At 34.6% G+C, this 20950-nt stretch overlaps 1 protein-coding gene across 6 annotated transcripts in view; it reads left to right on the top strand.

Annotated features, from left to right (window-relative positions):
- Window positions 1-20950, top strand: part of SOS2 (SOS Ras/Rho guanine nucleotide exchange factor 2) — an 89039-nt gene that overhangs the window by 53903 nt on the left and 14186 nt on the right. For 4 of the 6 annotated variants that reach the window (XM_054513694.2, XM_045900804.3, XM_045900802.3 and 1 more), the window contains 10 exons: window positions 444-571; window positions 1074-1729; window positions 2121-2202; window positions 4827-4949; window positions 6623-6741; window positions 9096-9318; window positions 12253-12372; window positions 12742-12904; window positions 16982-17099; window positions 18107-18279. In XM_054513694.2, coding sequence (XP_054369669.1) covers window positions 444-571; window positions 1074-1729; window positions 2121-2202; window positions 4827-4949; window positions 6623-6741; window positions 9096-9318; window positions 12253-12372; window positions 12742-12904; window positions 16982-17099; window positions 18107-18279 — 1905 coding nt within the window. The remainder of the gene's footprint in view (window positions 1-443; window positions 572-1073; window positions 1730-2120; window positions 2203-4826; window positions 4950-6622; window positions 6742-9095; window positions 9319-12252; window positions 12373-12741; window positions 12905-16981; window positions 17100-18106; window positions 18280-20950) is intronic. The other 2 variants (XM_045900803.3, XM_064571009.1) reach the window with 2 other exon arrangements.

The following is a 20950-nucleotide window of genomic DNA, read 5'->3' as shown; positions in this document are numbered from 1 at the left end:
TTCTCTGATTGCTATGGCAGTAGTGCTTAGTATCTGTATTATATTTACATATGTAGAAAGAGAGTTGGTGGGCGCCTGGGTGGCTCAGTTGGTTAAGCGACTGCCTTCGGCTCAGGTCATGATCCAGGGTCCTGGGATCGAGTCCCGCATTGGGCTCCCTGCTCTGCGGGGAGCCTGCTTCTCCCTCTCCCACTCCCCCTGCTTGTGTTCCCTCTCTCGCTGTGTCTCTCTCTGTCAAATAAATAAATAAAATCTTTAAAAAAAAAAAAAAAAGAGTTGGTTTTGAGAGATCAGGTATACATAAATAAAATTGTAACTGGTTTTATTAAGTATATTTAAAATTCATTTAGAGTTTATATAATAGTTGTTGCTGTTTCCTCTTTAACTACAAGAAAGGGAAAGAATTAAGCAATGCAGGTTTAATTTTTGTTTGTTTTTCTTAGCAATTGAAAGCATGTAGTGAAGAGCAGGAAGACAGAGAATGTTTGAACCAAGCTATTACTGCTCTTATGAATCTCCAAGGTAGTATGGACCGAATTTACAAGCAGTATTCACCTAGACGCCGACCTGGGTAATTCCAAACTGTTGAAAATATGAATGCTTCTGCATATTTCATTTATATCTGATGCCTCATTTTCTAAAGAAGTGTTATTTGTAGTGATATGTGCATTCTTGGAAGTTATACTTCTGTTTTACATTTTTCTTTTGGTCTTTTAGTTGTGGAAAATTGGCATTGTCTTACTGTTAAGATATATTTAATAAAATTTTAAAAACTAAATCTAATAATTATATGTTATACAAGAAATTTAGGTTTCTTTGTAATTTTAGTTCGTATGGCATTTGGAATGAAATACAGAGTTTCTCTAGTACTTCTCTTTCACAATAATGAAATTGAGGCATGTATCAGTTGTGGCAAAGTTAGTAGAAGAAAGTAAATGCTGTGTGCAAAATCTGGTGTTTGGTTATTTATAATATTGTTGTCACTTGATTTGAGGTAGTTCACAATTAAAGAAATTTGGGTTGCTTAGCCATTGAAAAAGCTAAATTTATCTTGATTTTTTTTTTTTTTTTAGGGATCCTGTTTGCCCTTTTTATAATCGTCAGTTAAGAAGCAAGCATCTGGCTATTAAAAAAATGAATGAAATTCAGAAAAACATAGATGGATGGGAAGGCAAAGATATTGGACAGTGTTGTAATGAATTCATAATGGAAGGTCCATTGACACGAATTGGTGCTAAACATGAACGACATATTTTTCTCTTTGATGGCTTAATGATCAGCTGTAAGCCCAATCATAGTCAGTCACGCCTTCCAGGTTATAGTAGTGCAGAATACAGATTAAAAGAAAAATTTGTCATGAGGAAAATACAAATATGTGATAAAGAAGATACTTGTGAGTGCAAACATGCTTTTGAGTTGGTATCCAAAGATGAAAATAGCATAATATTTGCTGCTAGGTCTGCTGAAGAGAAAAATAATTGGATGGCTGCACTTATTTCTCTTCACTATCGTAGTACACTAGATCGAATGCTAGATTCAGTGTTATTGAAAGAAGAAAATGAGCAACCATTGAGATTACCAAGTCCTGAAGTGTATCGTTTTGTGATAAAAGACTCTGAGGAAAACATTGTTTTTGAAGACAACCTGCAAAGTAGAAGTGGAATCCCCATTATTAAAGGAGGAACTGTAGTGAAATTAATTGAAAGGTTAACATATCATATGTATGCAGGTATGTGAAACTCATTGCAAATGCTTACCTACCTAGGGCTGAGAATCTAAAGCTTTTCAGGGATGTTAAAAAATGCTTGAGGCATGGAAAAAATAGATTGCCTCTGAAATATAAAAAGAATTCTACAGAATCAAAAGGAATAAATAACTAAATACCCCTAAGATATAATATTGTAAACTTCATTTATTATTAAATATTCATAAAAATTGTATGAATCTTGAATCGGGAAACAATCCTCATTTATCAAGAAATACCATGATTGACAGGAAGACCATGGTGGGAGGAACCAGAAAAAAGATAAAGGAAGGCAGGCCTCCCAAAATATGCTACTTTGAATTAATGAAACTGAATAAATTGAACATACAACCTGTTTTATACTCTGTCTTTTCAGATCCCAATTTTGTTCGTACTTTTCTTACTACATACCGTTCATTTTGTAAACCACAGGAATTGCTAAGCTTACTGATTGAACGGTAAGAAAATATTTATTTTACTTACATTAACATTTCATAAAAAGTTAACTGTTTTGTTCCTTGCAAAGTGGTGGGTATCTAGCATATACTCAAGTTGTTTTTGAACATGATTTATTTGGCATTAAATTAGTAGTATTACTGTTCTCTTCAGTGTGCTCATTAAAATTTCTGTTTATAACAGAGGTCTCTTCAGATCTTAGCAATATTTATAGTAGTAATAGAAAGACCCAATTTTGAATATGTATTTTAATGATTTTTTTGTGCAATAAAACAATACTTCCTTAAAAGAGACTTTTTTAAATTTTTTATTATTTTTTTAAAAATTTTATTTATTTGAGAGAGAGAGCACGAGCAGGGGGTGGGGTAGAGAGAGAGGGAGAAGCAGACTCCCCGCTGAGGAGAGAGCCTGATATGGAACTGGATCTCAGGACCCAGGATCATGACCTGAGCTGAAGGCAGACACTTAACCAAAACTTAGCCACCCAGGTGCCCTACTTGTCACTTTTTTTTTTTTTAAGATTTTTATTTATTTATTTGAGAGAGAGAATGAGATAGAGAGAGCATGAAGGGGGGAGGGTCAGAGGGAGAAGCAGACCCCCCGCCGAGCAGGGAGCCCGATGCGGGACTCGATTCCGGGACTCCAGTATCATGACCCGAGCCGAAGGCAGTCGCTTAACTGACTGAGCCACCCAGGCGCCCTCTACTTGTCACTTTTAAACAGACTTTTTATTAAGGAAAATTTCAAGACATATAAAAGAGTAAATAGAAGGGTATAGTAAGCCATCATCCAGCTTCTGTAATTATCAACCTATGTTTCATCTGTTTCCCTATTGACTTCAACACCCTAACCCCAGTATTATTTTGAAATAAATCCTAAACAACATATTTTATCTGTAAATATTTTCATTTGTATTTCAAAGGTAAGTATGCTTATTAAAAACATAATCACAGGGGCACCTGGGTGTGGATGTCGTTAAGCGTCTGCCTTCGGCTCAGGTCATGATCCCAGGGTCCTGGGATCGAGCCCCGCATCGGGCTCCCTGCTCAGCGGGAAGCCTGCTTCTCCCTCTCCCACTCCCCCTGCTTGTGTTCCTGCTCTTGCTGTGTCTCTGTCAAATAAATAAATAAAATCTTAAAAAAAAAAAAAAACCATAATCATAATCTCATTATTATACCTAAAAAATTTAACAGTTCCTTTATTATGATTAGTTTTTAAAAATTAAATTTTGGATTGAGTTTTTCTTTTTTAGATAGTATCTGGGCTCCAAAATAATTTTGTTTCACATTTAGGGGCGCCTGGGTGGCTCAGTCGTTAAGCGTCTGCTTTCGGCTCAGGTCATGATCCCAGGGTCCTGGGATTGAGACTCACATCGGGCTCCCTGCTCGGCGGGAAGCCTGCTTCTCCCTCTCCCACTCCCTCCGCCGTGTTCCCTCTCTCCCTGTGTCTCTCTCTGTCAAATAAATAAATAAAATCTTTAAAAAAATTTTTTTTTGTTTCACATTTAAAAAATTTAGTACCAGAATTTTATCTTGACCTGTGTCATTATGTTGTACTATGAAACTAAGTTTACCAGACTGAATCACTGTAATATGCTATGAAGATCTACTCAGTTGTACTTCAGTGTCCAAAATAAGGAAAGCATATTTCTAAGACTTATATTTTAGCTATTTTTCCTATGATTGGGCAAGATTTCTTTTTTTTTTGTTTTAGCTTTTTGATTGTTACCTTATCCACTTTATGTTCTTCAAATATTGTTTAAAATTCAGTTGGAGCCTTCTCTTGTATTTATACTCATTTAAGGAAGTTTATGTCTACTTTCATTTTAATAAAATAAATATTAAGGACAGATTATTAAATATGCTGTCTCTGTTATGTTAAGGAGGATATACTCCTTACAGATTTTGTTATTTTTTTTAATTTTAATTATTTTTTTTTAAAGATTTTATTTATTCATTTGAGAGAGAAAGAGCACAAGCGGGGGGAGTGGCAGAGGCAGAGGTAGAAGCAGACTCCCCGCTGAGCCTAGAGCCTGACGCGGGCCTCAATCCCAGGACCCTGTGATCACGACCCAAGCTGAAGGCAGATGCTTAACGGACTGAGCCACCCAGGCACCACCAGATTGTTTTTTTATGTAGATTGATCTTTTCCATTGACCTTTTCTATACTGATCAGTGCTAGTTATTACTTTTTTTTGATAAAAGTAAGAATATTAAACCTTCCTACTGTAAAGCTGGAGGGCAATTTCTTACAGTATGTAACACTTAAAAAAAATTTTTTTTTGAAGATTTTATTTGAGAGAGAGAGAGAATAAGAGAACAAGTGAGGAGGGGGCAGAGAGAGAGGGAGAAACAGGCTCCGCTCTGAGCAGGGAGCCCGACGTGGGGCTTGAGCCCAGGACCCTGGGATCATGACCCGAGCTGAAGGCAGACACTTAACCGACTAAGCCACCCAGGACCCAGTATGTAACACTTTAAAGGGAAGTTTATCAGTAATTGCACTTTTCACATAAATGGTAGGAAACAAGGTTGCTTAATTACAATAATTTTTCTGTTGTATTTGAAATCCTTTTCATTTGTGTATGAACAACAAAAAATTTCTCTCACTTTCCTTCTTTTCTTCTTAGATTTGAAATTCCAGAGCCAGAACCTACTGAAGCAGATAAATTGGCCGTAGAGAAAGGCGAACAGCCAATCAGTGCAGACCTTAAAAGGTTTCGCAAGGAATATGTCCAACCAGTACAACTTAGGTTTGGCCTTAATGTTATGTTTTTTATGTACCATTCAATTTTCATTATATAGTTAGCACATATAAGTTATCTAATTAAGATAGAGGTATTGTTGTTAGACTTCATAGTAGTTAAATTAAATTTCCAAAGTTCTATGTGAAGTTCCTCTTAAATGCCCTGAAGAAATATAATTATTAAAATATACTGTGTTATTTGCATCAGATACCTCTGGCATGTGATATATTGTGCTTACAGACCAGGATACCTATTAAGTAAAAATTGTAAAATTCATGTGAGTGTGCCTACTCGCAACCTTGCCCCTCCCTCTCCCTTTGTGATCATCTGGTAATGCTGGGGTTTTTCATAGTTTGTAATATTTATGGAATTTTTAGCTCTTACCCTACTATTCTCTCACAAAAAATATAGACATTTATTCATTCATCTAAAAAATCAGTAATTTCTTTTTTTTTTTAAAGATTTTATTTATTTATTTGAGAGAGAGAATGAGAGAAAGCACATGAGAGGGGGGAGGGTCAGAGGGAGAAGCAGACTCCCTGCCGAGCAGGGAGCCCAATGTGGGACTCGATCCAGGGACTCCAGGATCATGACCTGAGCCGAAGGCAGTCGCTTAACCAACTGAGCCATCCAGGTGCCCCAAAATCAGTAATTTCTAAAAATGTATTTGATAATAGCAGCTGCTAGTTGTTAGGTACTTACTTTATGCCTAAGTGTTTTATCATTTTTATTTCATCCTGACAGCCTTTACTACTTTATATCTGAGGAAACTGAAACCTAGCAAGATAGAGTAATTTGAGATTGGTCATACAAAGTGAACAGCAGGACAGGATTCAAACCCGTATCTGTTTGACTTCCTAAGTCAGTGTTGTTTTTTTTTCTTCTTGCCACTGAGCATTGAAAATTGGAGGCTCCTTTGATTAGTCTTCTTTACAGTCCCTAGTTGTACATGATCTAAATATTTTTTTCTTTGTAAATATGAAGGTGCCTTGAGTATTGTTAACTAATAAATTGCAACTTTGGAACTGAGTATGTTATTTATTTTCCAGGATAATTGCCACAAATAAATGCAGTTTTACTGGAATGATAGAGCTCCCAGCTATATGTTTCTCAGCCAAAACTTTTAACATGTCATTCTTTGTAAAAGAGGATGATACTTTAAAAAGTTTTTTTTATTAAAAAAAAAGATGATCTTATTTACCCCATCAGCAATAAAGGAGTAATTTTTTTGTACTAGCTATAGGGCATCTGTACTCCCCCATACTCAGATTAAACTTTTTTTGAAGATTTATTTATTTATTTGCGAGAGAGAGAGAGAGTGCATGCACATGTGGGGGAAGATGCAGAGGGAGATAAGCAGACTCTGCGCTGAGTGTGGAGCCCGACCTGGGGCTTGATCCCACGACCCTGAGATTATGACCTGAGCTGAAATCAAGAGTCCGACGCTTAACTGACTGAGCCACCCAGGCGCCCCTAAAGTATAATTTTAAAGCAATAAATTAATCTGAAGACCTGTTTCACATCATTAAAGTGCTTAGGTTTTAAATTAAATACAAATTAGAGACTCTGAGTGTTATATTGGCCCTTGCATAAAGTTGTTACCATGGTATTAGAGGAGTGAAAGAAGTATAACTGAATGCTTAGGTTTCACTAAAATGTGTTTCTTTACATTTTTTCAGGATTTTAAATGTGTTTCGGCACTGGGTTGAACACCATTTTTATGACTTTGAAAGAGATTTGGAGTTGCTTGAAAGACTAGAATCCTTCATTTCAAGTGTAAGAGGTATATTATTTAAAGGTTTGATTGACTCTTACATTGTGCATGAGTTTATTTTTAAATTTGTGTGACTTCTAAGAAGCTAAACTGTTGTTTATTTTTAAACAGCTAAAATAACATTTGGTATGGTTTATAGACTCGAAGGAGCTCACATATGTTAGAACAACCTGAAGTCTTGGAACCTTGCCTTTTCAAGTTTTTGTTGTTTTTTTTTTTTTAAAGATTTTATTTATCTGAGAGAGACTGAGAGACAGCACGAGAGGGTGGAGGGTCAGAGGGAGAAGCAGACTCCCTGCATCAGGGAGCCCGATGCGGGACTCGATCCCAGGACTCCGGGATCATGACCTGAGCCAAAGGCAGTCGCTTAAGCAACTGAGCCACCCAGGCGCCCGCCTTTTCAAGCTTTTTAGGAGAATCTTTTTTTAAAAGAAGTCATAAGTCTTCTTTAATAAACTTAATACATTTGAAATTTTATTTCATCTTAAGGTTGCCATTCTTTCAACTAATTAAATACATGTGCAGTAGTATCTGTTTTCTTATTCTCCTTAATCTTATTCTTTAGTTTAGAATGGTTAACAACTTTTAAAAATAATATTTACTTCAGGGCACCTGGGTGACTCTGTCGGTTAAGAATCCAACTCTTGATTTTGGCTCAGGTCATGATCTCAGGGTCATGAGATCTCACCGGCATCAGGCTCGGTGCTCAGCTCAGCAGAGAGTCTGTTTGAGATTCTCTCTCTCCCTCTCCCTCTCCCCCTTCCCCTGTTCATGCTCTCTCTCTCTCTCTAAAATAAATAAATAAAATCTTTAAAAATAATATTTGCTTCTCTTGCAAAAGTTTTTGGTGTATTTTTAGCACCTGAAAGATAGGAGTTTCCTACCTAAAATTTTAGCACACAGCCCATAAAATGAAAGTCTAGGCCATGAACATTTAAACAAATGTATATTATTGAATCAAGAACATTTATCTCACAGGATAAGGCATTAATTAAGAATACTTAAAGCCTAGCTTATCTCTCTCCTACTTGTTCTTACTTAAGGGGAATTTTACTTAAAATAGAGAATGTGATTCCTTTGCTTCAACTTTGAGATGTTTAAGATACATTTTTATCACGTTTGCCTTGAAATTGTTTATGGTACCAAAATAATTTTTCACATTATATTCTTAATGAAGATGCTAGACTATATATGATCTAAGAAACTTCTAAAATACACATATGTATTAGGATAAAGCAAGTAAATGGTTATATTAATGTCTGAAGGTCTTTCTTCAATAAGTTATACTGCAGCATAACCAAATAGTTGATGAAGCAAAGTAGTGTTTTTTTTAGACTTATTTATTTGAGAGAGAGAAAGAGCAAGTGGTGGGGTAAGGGCAGAGAGAGAGAGAAAATCCTGAAGCAGACTCCCCACTGAGTGCAGAACCCTATGTGGGGCTCCATCCCAGGACCCTGAGATCATGACGTGTGTGGAAATCAAGAGTTGGCTGCTTAACGGACTGAGCCACCCGGGGGCTCTGAGGGAAAGTTTCTTTTTATAAATGTATTTTAACTAATAAATGAAGGAATGATAGAATTAGAATATTACTATTTTTCAACCCCCTAGTAATATTACAAAGAAGTAACTGGACATTATATGCCTGCTGTTGGAAATATTCTTGCAAGTATTCATGTGAAAAATTGATCCTGAATTAGATCACGTCTGTATGTGTGTGATTTACAGAAGAAACGGGGACAGAGACACAATGCAAATGAAACCACAGGGACAGAATTGGAAAAATTCAGACTTGGGAAATACCACAAGGCAAATGATTCCATTTTAACAAGTAAATTGCAAGCAAAAATAAGAGAAAAGGAGAGCCTGTAGATTAAAGGAGACTCGAGACATTGACTGAGTGCAATTTGTAGAACTTGTTCAGACCCTATTTCAAACAGACCAACTGTTAGAAAACATTATGAGAATCAGGGAAAGAGCACTAATTAGATATTTGATGCTTTTAAGAAGTTATTGTCATTTTTACATATGATAATGGTATTGTCATTTTAAAAAGTCTTTAATTTTTATACTTAAATATGAATGAAATAATATGACATATTTGTTTCAGGTTTATTTAAGTATTCTGTACACCCAACATGGTGCTCAAACTCACAACTCCAAGATCAAGAGTCGCATGCTCTTCTGACTGAGCCAGCCAAGCACCCCTCTTATTTTTCTTTCAGAATAACATAGGGAGTGGAAGGAGGGCATGAGTGGGGTTAGGTGAAACAAAAATTGGCCATAAGTTGGTAATTGTTGAGGCTGGATAAAGATTAAAGATTATGTGAAGATTTGCAGTTATGTCTGTCAAGTAAAAGGTATTTTGTGTTCTTTTCTAGGGAAAGCTATGAAGAAATGGGTAGAGTCAATTGCTAAGATCATCAGGAGAAAGAAACAAGCTCAGGCAAATGGAATAAGCCATAATATTACCTTTGAAAGTCCACCTCCGCCAATTGAATGGCATATCAGCAGAGCGGGACAGTTTGAAACATTTGATCTCATGACACTTCATCCAATAGAAATTGCACGTCAGCTGACACTTTTGGAATCTGATCTCTACAGGTAGACAGTGTTTATTTGCTGCTCTGTTTTCAAGAATCTTAAACCATACCTCTATTTTCAGAACATTTTGCCAATTATTTATGAATGCTTAAAAGTGCCTCATTTATTCTCGTGGGCTTGGAGGGAAGCTCATAGCACAGTTTTTAACTACAATCTGTTCTACAGGTGAAAGTCTTTTATTGTTATTTAGGCCTAGATTAGGTACTAGCAGTCCTTCACATGACGAGTGGTAGACACTAATGCCACTTTTGAGGCAATCACCCACCTCCTCCTCCTAATACTTTCTCAGATTGTTTTAGTTTGAGTTGGATGGTAGGCTCTTGAAGGCAGCTGAGTAAATAGAATATTGAGTAAGACAAGCTTTCTTCTTTATTTTTTTTTTTCAGATTCTACATAATCAAAATTTAATTTGGAGCTTGACTGGGTTAGGTTTGCTAGGCAAAGGAATAACAAAATTCTTAGAAAAATGAAGATTTTTTTTTTTAAAGGAGTCTTAAATACTTTAGCTATTTGAAGTCAAGATAACTTTAAAGAAAAGTTATTTCTGAAGTAGTGTGATGATGAACCATACTTAAAACTTCTGAACCATTTTCTTTCATTTATGAGATTCATTAGAAATGTGCTTGGCTAGGGGCGCCTGGGTGGCTCAGTCAGTTGGGCATCTGCCTTTGGCTCAGATTGTGATCCCAGGGTCCTGGAATTGAGTCCCACGTCAGGCTCCCTGCTCAGTGGGGGGTCTGTTTCTCCCTTTCCCTCTGCCTCTGCCTCTGCGCGTGCTCTCTCTCACTGTCTCTGTCTCTCTCTTTCTCTCTCTCTCAAATAAAATCTTAAAAAAAGAAAAAAGAATTGTGCTTGGCTCTTTACTTTTATCTGTGTCCCATCATCTGTCTTTACGTGTAAAACGTGTCCTGCCATTACCCTATATCCATACAGATCACCCATTCCCAACCTAACCTTTATAGTTTCATGGTTTCATGACTTCCAATGTCATTCTCCACTCCAAATCAGACACCTCTCATGGTCATATTTTAAATCTTGTTATCACTCTAAATTGTTCTTATTTCAAAGTTACTAATTCAAGCATCTCGTTTCTTTCTAACTTCAGTCTTCTCTCCTTTCAGCTTGTTTTATCAGCTTTGTCCTCTGTCATCTTTTTTTAAACCACTGTCCTTTCCCAGTGCATTAGCTCCATTCTGTCTTCTCCTCCTTCCTAATTTAAGTTTTCTTTTTTCATTTACAACCCAGGCTCTTATGAAGAGTACAGGCCTTTCAGGTAACAGCCCCCTCTGTCAAAAAATGACCTCCCACCACTATCATTCCATCAAAAACTTCTCTGCATTCAGGAACCCCTTCTAAAATACAAATACCTTTAAGAAGTTATCTTGATTGGCAGCCAATTTTTTTTTAAGGGAAAAGCAAGAATATACAAAGTTGAGTGCTAATGGAGAATGTAGGAAGGAAGCAGAGATTAAAAAAGTTTGCCTTTCTTTAGAGTGAGGCCTCTGGTTTGCTTTGGCTGTGCCATTCAGAATTTAGCACACATGTCAGCAGTTGTAAACATCTAATTCAGAGTGTCACGTTGTATTTTAAATAATTTGGAAGTTCAGGTGGTTTTTGTTTATATTGTGGGATTTGTGAAAGGTAAGAATGAAGGGACTTGCTACTTGAGATAAAAAAACAAATAGTATTGAATCACGTTTTTCCTTATTGAGTGACTGTTCCAGGAGTGGACATCAGAAAAAATAACACTTAACTCAATGTGGACCTGCTTTCAGAACAGAAAATACCTTTGTTAAGTGATACGTGTATTATGGAAGAAGAGGAACATATGTAAAACATTGACACTGTTTGTAAACTAAATTTCTAGTGAAACTATAGAACCACTTAAGAAAACTTATTTTAAAAACTGTTTGCAAGTACCCATATATATTCAAATCTACTGATTAAAAACTTTTTTTTAATTAATAGCCAAGTCCATAGACACTGGTCAGTTTTTAAAATTACATAATCCTGGCTCGCTATATACAATAATTTAACCTGCTCTTCTGCGGTCTGATTTCTTACTGAATAATTAGGTATTTTAAAAAATGTAGAAAATTATATAATGAGGGCCCATGAACAGCAAAAGCCTTACAAATGCAATTGAAATCCTTCGACTAATTCTTCCCAATTCTGTTCTTCTTTCTCCCAATAACCACTATTCCTGTATTTAGTGTTTATTCTTATGTATATCTTTATAATTTATACACATATACATATTGATAAACAATATATGGCATTGTTTTGCAGATATTAAAACAGTTGATACTTTCGTATCATTCTGCAACACGTTTTTTGCACTTAAGTTGTTTCTGGCATTTGTTCAAGTTGATGAATACAGCTCTAGTTTGCTTATTTTAATTACTGTGATGTTCCATTATATGAATGCTCCATAATTTATCCAGCCTCTAGGTTGTTTGTGATTTTTCAGTCTTGGAAATAATGACTGCTTCACTGAGTATTCTTATAAATGTTTTCTTATAACCTGGTGTATCTAGAGTAGATATCTAGATAGATTTGTGGGGTGATTTAGTTGTATATCTTCAGTATTATGAGATATTGCTAAATTGCTTTACAAAGTGGTTGTTTCAGTTTTACTTGCATATCAGTGTTGGAGAGAGCCTGCACATCTTTACCCATTTGGTATTGTTAGACTTTTATTAGTCTGACAGGAGTAAAATGGGATTTCATTGTGGTTTAATGTTCTTCTCCCTGAATAAGAGACAAAATATTTTTTTGTGATTATTGGGTCCAGTCCTCTGTGATTTAAACCTGTTCGTGTGTTTCTCCATTTATCTTTTGGGTTGTCTTTATCTTACTAAGTGTTAGAAAATCTTTACGTAATTTTGATACTAATCCTTTGTAGGTTAAGTTACATGATTTTTTATTCCACAGGAAAGTCCAACCTTCTGAACTAGTAGGGAGTGTATGGACCAAAGAAGATAAAGAAATAAATTCTCCAAATTTATTAAAAATGATTCGCCATACCACAAATCTCACCCTATGGTTTGAAAAGTAAGTGTTTACTTTTCTGTCTTATTACTTCTTAATAATTATAATATTAAGTCAACTACAAGCTTAAATTCTCACTAAAAATATATTTATTCTTTTCTATGTGAGGTGAGGAAATTTCTTTTTTTTTTTTTAAAGATTTTATTTATTTATTTGAGAGAGAGAGAATGAGAGAGAGCACATGAGAGGGGGGAGGGTCAGAGGGAGAAGCAGACTCCCTGCCGAGCAGGGAGCCCGATGCGGGACTCGATCCCAGGACTCCAGGATCATGACCTGAGCCGAAGGCAGTCGCTTAAACAACTGAGCCACCCAGGCGCCCAGGAAATTGCTTTTTAAGCCATGAATTTTTTTGTTTTGTTTTGTTTTGTTTAGGTGCATTGTGGAAGCAGAAAATTTTGAGGAGCGGGTGGCAATACTAAGTAGAATTATAGAAATTCTGCAAGTTTTTCAAGATTTGAATAATTTCAGTGGTGTATTGGAGATAGTCAGTGCGGTAAATTCAGTGTCGGTATACAGACTAGACCATACTTTTGAGGTAAGTTTTAGGCTTAAATATTTCATCTTTTTGGGGGGAGATACAATTGATGGTAAAAGAAATTCCTTCTACCACCTATCTTTTTCAGTAAATCCTTTACAAATCATCTTATTCCCTTAAATCCCTCAGAATACACTAGTATGCCTTGGATTCATCAAAGAATATGGGACTTGTGACTCTGTTTAATATGTTTACCCAAAGTTATGAAGTTTCAGTTGGATTTTTCCAATGGCACACTGATTGATTGTTTCAAATAAATGACATTTTAAATATAAATATAGAAATTAATCACCATATAGTCAAAGAAGGAGTAACATGGAGAGAAGTCTTTCTAAAATTTAAAATTCTTTTTTTTAAATTATACAATAGTATATGTTAAGTGTTTGTTATAGAAAATTCAAAAGATACAGAAAGTATATGTTAAAATTAAAATACATATAGTCTTGGGCCCAGAAATAACAGTGCCAGACTATAAAGTTAATGTACAAAGACGTCGTTTCTGCAGTATTAATTGTAGTAGCAGAAAACTAGAAACAACCTGTATGTCCTTGAATAGAATGACTGAATATGCTGTTCTACACCTATAGTGTAGAATATTGTTCAGCTATAGAAAAAAAGTGAATAGGATCTATGTGTATTGTCTTAAAATAATATTTGTGATATTTTAGGGGAAAAAACTTGAGAATAATGAATATAATATGATTTCTTTTTTATGTAACATAAAAACAGAACAAACCCTCAACATGTTAGTGGAATTGCATGAGCATTGAGAAGAGTGTGAAAAGATACATACTCTTTTCTTAACATTGGTTCTTTTGGTGGGTTATGATTAGAAGGGAGTGGAGGGAAAACTGCTTTCATGTATGTATTTTTCTATTTGAGTGTTTGCATTTTATTGATTTGTATGAACTTTTTATATATGAAGGATATTAACAGTTGAATATTGCCAAATATTAATCTATTTAATAGATTAATAATTTTAATTTTGATTTTGAAAACTCTAAAGTAGTGTATTTATTTTGAGAGGTTAAGTTTTGGTTTCTTAAAATACTGGGTACAGAACAATATTTATAAAATATGTATAAGGCAAAAAGAATAAAAATACAAAGAACACCTGTATACCTGGTATCCAGTTTAAGAACTCCTCCCAATTCCATCTCCATCCTCACCCCTTCAACTACCTTGAATTTTGTGCTTATTACTCTACTTTTTTCTATAGTTTTACTTATTTGTATCTCTAAACAATGTACTATTTCATTTTGCACGTTTCTTAATTATATATGAATATAATTCTTCAGAGGCTTTCTTCACTCAACATTATCTTCCTAAAATTCATCCAGGTTGCTTCTTACTGCTATAGTTCATTTTTTTTCATAGCTATATCATAAGAATAAACTTACCAAAATTTATTTATTTATTTACTAGTTAGTGGCTGGCCATTTGGACTGTTTCCAGTGTGGGGCTATTATCAGTAACAGTACCATGAACATTTTCTACATATATCCTAGTGCACAAATTTCTCTAAGTTATTTTCCTAGAAGTAGAATTACTAGATAATAGGATATGGATATCTTCAGCTTTACTAGATAATGCCAGATTGTTTTCCCAAATAATTGTACCAGTTTATACTCCCACCAGAAATGTATGAGTTCTAGTTATTTTACATTCTTACCAGTACTTGATATTGTCAGTTCTTTTCATTTTCCAATCTTGTGGTTTTGGTTTATAAACCCCTGATTTCTGGGGCACCTGGGTGGCTCAGTAGGTTAAGTGTCTGCCTTCGACTCAGGTCATGATCCCAGGGTTCTGGGATCGGGCCCCATATCGGGCTCCCTGCTCAGTGGGGAGCCTGCATCTCCCTCTCCTGTTCCCCCTCATTGTGCTTGCTTGCTCTCTCTCTCTCTCTCTGTCAAATAAATAAAATCTTTAAAAAACAAAAACCCTGATTTCTAATGAGTTTGAACCTCTTTCTAAATGTTTATTGGCTCCTGGGGTGCCTGGGTGGCTCAGTCATTAAGTGTCTGCCTTCGGCTCAGGTCATGATCCCAGGGTCCTGGGATCAAGCCCCGCATCAGGCTCCCTGCACAGCCAGGAGCCTGCTTCTCCCTCTCCTACTCCCCCTGCTTGTGTTCCCTCTCTCACTGTCTCTCTCTGTCAAATAAATAAATAAAGTCTTTTAAAAAAGTAAAAATAAATGTTTATTGGTTCTTTGTATTTCTTCTTATAAAATTTTTTTGTCTTTTTAATTGTTGAGTTTTTCTTATGACTCTCTCTGGGTTATCTTACACTCTGGATTTTAATCCCTTGTCAGTTATGTGTGTTATAAATGTCTCTTCTCAGATTGAAGCTTCTCTTTTCACCTTTTTTTCTGTGTTTTATGGACAAAAGTTCTTAATGTAGTCAAACATATCTATTTTGTCTTGTTATTTGTGCTGTTTGGTGTCTTATTTAACCGATCTTTCTCTATTACCTTAATGTTTTGTCTTTCACGTTCAGTCCTTAATCCAGCTGGAAATAAGTTTGGAGTATGGAGTGAGGCTGGAGTCTAATTTCATGTTTTGTTCCACATGGCTAGGCAGTTGCTTCCATACATTTATTGAAAGTTTGATAGGAATTGCACTGGTTCTATAAATTGTATTGGTTCAGTTGGTAGAGAACTGACAGTTTTACAGTGAGTCTTCCAAACCATGAACAGGTATAGCTTTATTCATTTAATAAAGTTTAATGGTTTTCTTGATGATGATCTCATAACATCTTTTGTTAGATTTATATTAGAATATTGTTTTAAGATCTTATTTTCTTTATTGATGATACCTAGAAATGCAGTTCATCTTTGCCTACTGGTTTTATATCCAGCAACATTGCTAAATTCTCTCATTAACACTCCGTATTGTAGATTTATTGTTTTTTCCACAGACAGTTACATCCTCTGTGAATACTGATAATTTTTCTTTGATTTTATTTTTCTTGTTTGTGCTAGTTAGGACTTCTGTAGAGTACTGAATAAAAGTTAGGATGTAATCACCTTTGCTTTTTCCTTAAATTAAAGGAAATATATTGGACAGTTTTCCATCAAGTTCAGTGTGTGCTGTGTGTGTGTGTGTGTGTGTGTGTGTATACTTAACCAGGTTAAAAATAAAGTTATTAATTTATAACAAAAGATGTAATAATGAAATATGAAAGAAATGATTCTGCTTATTTGGTTTACTAAATTTTTGTTCAATTTTTCTCTCCCTCCCACAGCCTTCTCCTCCTTACCAAAACCTTACTCTTAGCCTCAAAAGACCTTTCAGTGGAAAAATATTCGAATGCTTTAGGATTATATTTCTCTCTTGTAGCTATAATTTGAAACTCTGGCTAATCAGAATTATAACTAATAAGATCCTGAGGAAGAATTTTTTATTGCTTAATCCTTTAGTTTATATTAGAAAAAAACTTAAGTTTTTAAGTTTTATATTTATAGATAAATCATTTCAGGCAAGTACAGAAAGGGATAGTACTCATCTTTAATTTAAAAAACTATTTTTCAGGGGCACCTGAGTGGCTCAGTCGGTTAAGTATCTGCCTTCGGCTCAGGTCATGATCCCAGGGTCCTGGGATCAAGCCCCGCATCGGGCTCCTTGCTCTGCAGGAAGCCTTCTTCTCCCTCTCCCACTCCCCCTGCTTGTGTTCCCTCTCTTGCTGTGTCTCTCTCTGTCAAAAAAATAAATAAAATCTTTAAAAAAATAATAATAATAAAATAAAATAAAAAACTATTTTTCAAATATTTGCAAAATTTTATAAAATTCCAAGCCCAGGGCGCCTGGGTGGCCCAGTGGTTAAGTGACTGCCTTCGGCTCAGGTCATGATCCCGGAGTCCTGGGATTGAGTCCCGCATCGGGCTCCCGGCTCGTCGGAGAGCCTGCTTCTCCCTCTGACCCTATCCCCTCTCATGCTGTTTCTCTCTCTCTCTCTCTCAAATAAATAAATTAAAAAATAAAAAATAAAAAAAAAATAAATAAAATTCCAAGCCCTGTGTTCATAAGATATGATTGAATTGTAAAAAGACAAGTTATACTCAATTTATATATTTTAAAGGCGTTGCAGGAAAGAAAAAGGAGAATTTTGGATGAAGCTGTGGAATTAAGTCAAGATCACTTTAAAAAATACCTAGTAAAACTTAAGTCAATCAATCCACCTTGTGTGCCTTTTTTTGGTAAGTTACTGAATATAGATTTATATTTATATTTTGAGGTAGTTTGTTGTAGCCAAAAGAGACCAGCCTTTAAAGGCAGGTTGTCCTGATTTTTATATCTGAGCATATCTACTTTTATTAGCTGTTTATATTGATAAATAAAACTTTAAAGTCTCTGTTTCCTTATCTTTAAAATAGAGGTTATAATTATCTCATAGAGTTGTTGTAAGGAGCTCTGTGGGGTCTTTCTATAAGAGTACTAATTCCATTCATGAGGGCTCCACCCTCGGGATTTAAGCACCTCCCAAGGGTCGCATCTCCTAATACTATCACATTGGGCATTAGGATTTCAACATAGGAATTTTGAACATTCAGTTATGCATGCCTGTGTACACACACACACACACACACACACCCCACTGGCTGTGTTAACCAAAAATGTTTCCAGACAATCCCAGATATTCCCTAAGGAACAAAATTGCCCCCAGTTGAGAGCCACTGATTTAAATGAATCCATAATTACATATGAAAAAGGAGCTAAAAACTTTCTTACCGTCCCAGAGTGAGGAATAATTCTTTTTCTATCTAAATTATGGGCTTTGGGAAAACAGAATTTATAAATCTATAGTCTCATCACCAGAATTGGCTTAAAATTAATTTATTGATCGTTATTTAAGATCATTGGCATAAATATTTATAATCAAATATTAAAATGGTTAGAACAGATTTAACACTTACAACTTAGACTTTATGAATGAATCCTCCCTTTTATTTTAGGCTGTTAGTCTAAGGAATAAATTAAGCCTTTCCTAAACCCTAATTTTCTTTTTATTTTAAATTTTTTAAATGTTAAAGAAAACTCCTAATGTAAAATTAATTAATAAGCCTATCAGAGACTTACCAACATTTTAGGGGTAGAATTGCTGGATTATAGGATATCTTTCAACTTCACTAGATCAGTTGTTTTTTCAAATGATTGATTTAGTAACAGATTTTATAACTTTTCTTCAAATACTCTTTTTTACTAGGAATATATTTAACAAATATTCTGAAAACTGAAGAAGGGAATAATGATTTTTTAAAAAAGAAAGGGAAAGATTTAATCAATTTCAGTAAGAGGAGGAAAGTAGCTGAAATTACGGGAGAAATTCAGCAGTATCAGAATCAACCTTACTGTTTACGGATAGAACCAGAAATGAGGGTAAATATTTTCTTTGCTTATCTTTAAAAGAGAACATGTTAAATCCTCTGCAATCTGTAAGAAATACCATAACCGCACGTTATGCTACTTACTTTACTATAAAAATAATATAGTTAATAACTAATCATTAGATAGAAGTGGTAAATATTAGATATTCTGTGCTAACAGTCTGCAGTTATGAATATTACTAGGTACTGGGGTACCTGGCTGGCTCAGTCGGGAGAGCATATGGCTCTTGTTCTCAGGGTTGTAAGCTTGAGCCCCATGTTGGGTGTAGAGATTACTTACAAATAAAATCTTAAAAAAATATATATTATTACGTACTTTTTTCTTGAGAGTATTGCTTCTTTGTACAACTGGTTCAAGTAATGCTTTCAAAAAATGAATGACAAAATGGAATGAAACTCTCTGATGTCCATGTAGTAAAAAGAAAATCCACTACTAGTACTGTCATTGGTTGTTAGCCATTTTAGATGTTTTACATGTGCCAGTGTAACATTAAGTACTTAATTTCTTCATAAGAACACTGGGTTTAAATAGGGGAAGAGGTTGGTTTTATATGTGTGTGTGTGTGTGTGTGTGTGTATATATATATGCTTAGCAAAAAATCATTTTTTTAACATTCTATCAATTGATATTTTATTTTGAGCAGTAGTTGATAACATTGATTCTGTGATACTGTAAAATGTGAGATACCTTCTAAATTATAGTAAATGATGATACTGTGCTTATGTTAAATGAATTTTATTGTGTTATACTTATTTGAAATTCAGAACATATAGTAGCTATCAGAATAAGTTCCCTGTCACATTAAAAATTGTGCTCAACTTTCAGGCTTAGTGTGCAGGTCAGGCATATTAAGTGAAAATGGCCACCATGACTCCCACCTCCTAAATTGTAAGATGGTAGCTATTCTTTGTTCCCAGCTCAAAACAAAATACCCTAAAGCCCTAAGAAAGAATGACCGAAACTACACCGTTACGAAAATGTAGACAGCTCTAAAGAAAATGGTGACAAGCTGCTAGTGGTCTCATATTTCATTTCTCTTCCCTCATCATGGGGCCAGCCCTCTGTGATATTGAACTTCATAGGTCTAAAGAAATACACTCTTGAAGCTCAAATTAAAGTTTATAATATATTTTCCCAAGAAATCATGTTAAATTATAGTTGGGTATATTTGAAATAGTACTTTTAACATTCATATCTCAGTAGGTTTTTGTGATCTATTCTAGACCTTCTACCATCATTTAAAGCATTAAATGATGCTTTATGGGGGTGTGAGGGCATTCACTTTCAAGCCATAGTTAACCAAGTTAATAAATATTAAAAAATAGAGTAAAGGATGAGAACATCAAGAATACTGCTATTATAACTACATAAGTCTTTAAATTACTGTTGGTTCATATGATTTAATTTGGCTAACCTGAGTATAAGAACAATCTGTTTCAATATTGTTAAAGGAGTAATACAATTTTCTTGACATTGGCAGAATGCCTGAAAAGTGGGAGAATTTTGTATCAGGAATTTTGAAGCTCATTTTGCCTCCTGTTAAAGCGAAAACCTAGTACTTATTTTTATATATGCTTCTTAAACCACTTCAAAATTAAATAAAGTTAAATCCAATAATTTGCTTCCAAGGAATTTTTCTGAGGAAATAATCATAAATGTACAGAAAAATTTATGCACAGAGAGTTAATAATAATTATTCTTATTGTAATACAAAGAATTAGAAATTAGAAAGCACTGCTGTGGAAAACTGCCAGTGTAGAGATTGGTGAAATAAATTCTGGAACATCCATATGATTAAAGACTGTAGAGCTAAAGTTTGTACTTATAAAATAAGTAAACCACATAGAAAAATACTGAGTTATAAATTAAAAAAAGGTTAAAAATAACGTATGGTCCCAATTTTACAAAATAAAAAAAAACCCCAAAATGAAGATACATATATATGCATATATTCACACAGTAAAAACACTGGAACAATATTCTAAGAGTAAAATGTTAACAGATCTCTGGTTGGTGAGATTACTGTTTATACTTGTTTTTACCCTTTGCTAAATCATCTAAATTTTCTATCTAAAAACTTAAATATAAGCTTAGAAAATTTTTTTTCCATAAAGACAGAAAGGTTATTTTACTAGAGGTTAGCACAGATAAGTTTATAATTGTTCTTGAAATTACTTTTGAATAGAACTTAATCCATCTTATCTCTGGTTTTTTTCTGATTATCAAAAGTGTCATTGTGGGATACCTGGCTGGTTCAGTTGATGGAGCATGTGACTCTCGATCTCGGGGTTGTAAGTTCAAGCCCCACATTGGGTGTAGAGATTACTTAAAAATAAAATCTTTAAAAAAAAAGTCTCACTGTGAATTATAACTGTAATTCTGTTCTAAACACTTTTGATAGCTTACTGGTGATAATCATCTTGTTATAATGAGTAGGAAAAATGTTAACTGAGGGATACTGAGCCATTAAGATGGTAATAAATGAAAATCTGTCCATCTTCTTTTAGATAATGAAGACTAGAATATACAACTCCTGTAGAAATTGTACAACTTTATTTGAAAGTAGAGAGATTAGAATCAGCAATTCTTTTGAACTCTCAGACATTATGATCCCTTAATTTATTGATAATTTTTCTGTTGTTCTAAATTGCTGAAATACATG

Source organism: Mirounga angustirostris, unplaced genomic scaffold (genome assembly GCF_029215605.1).
Source record: "Mirounga angustirostris isolate CCGP_5_RB_7025 unplaced genomic scaffold, mMirAng1.0.hap1 SCAF_9, whole genome shotgun sequence".
Lineage (NCBI taxonomy): Eukaryota > Metazoa > Chordata > Mammalia > Carnivora > Phocidae > Mirounga > Mirounga angustirostris.
This window is presented reverse-complemented; position numbering and strand designations above follow the sequence as displayed.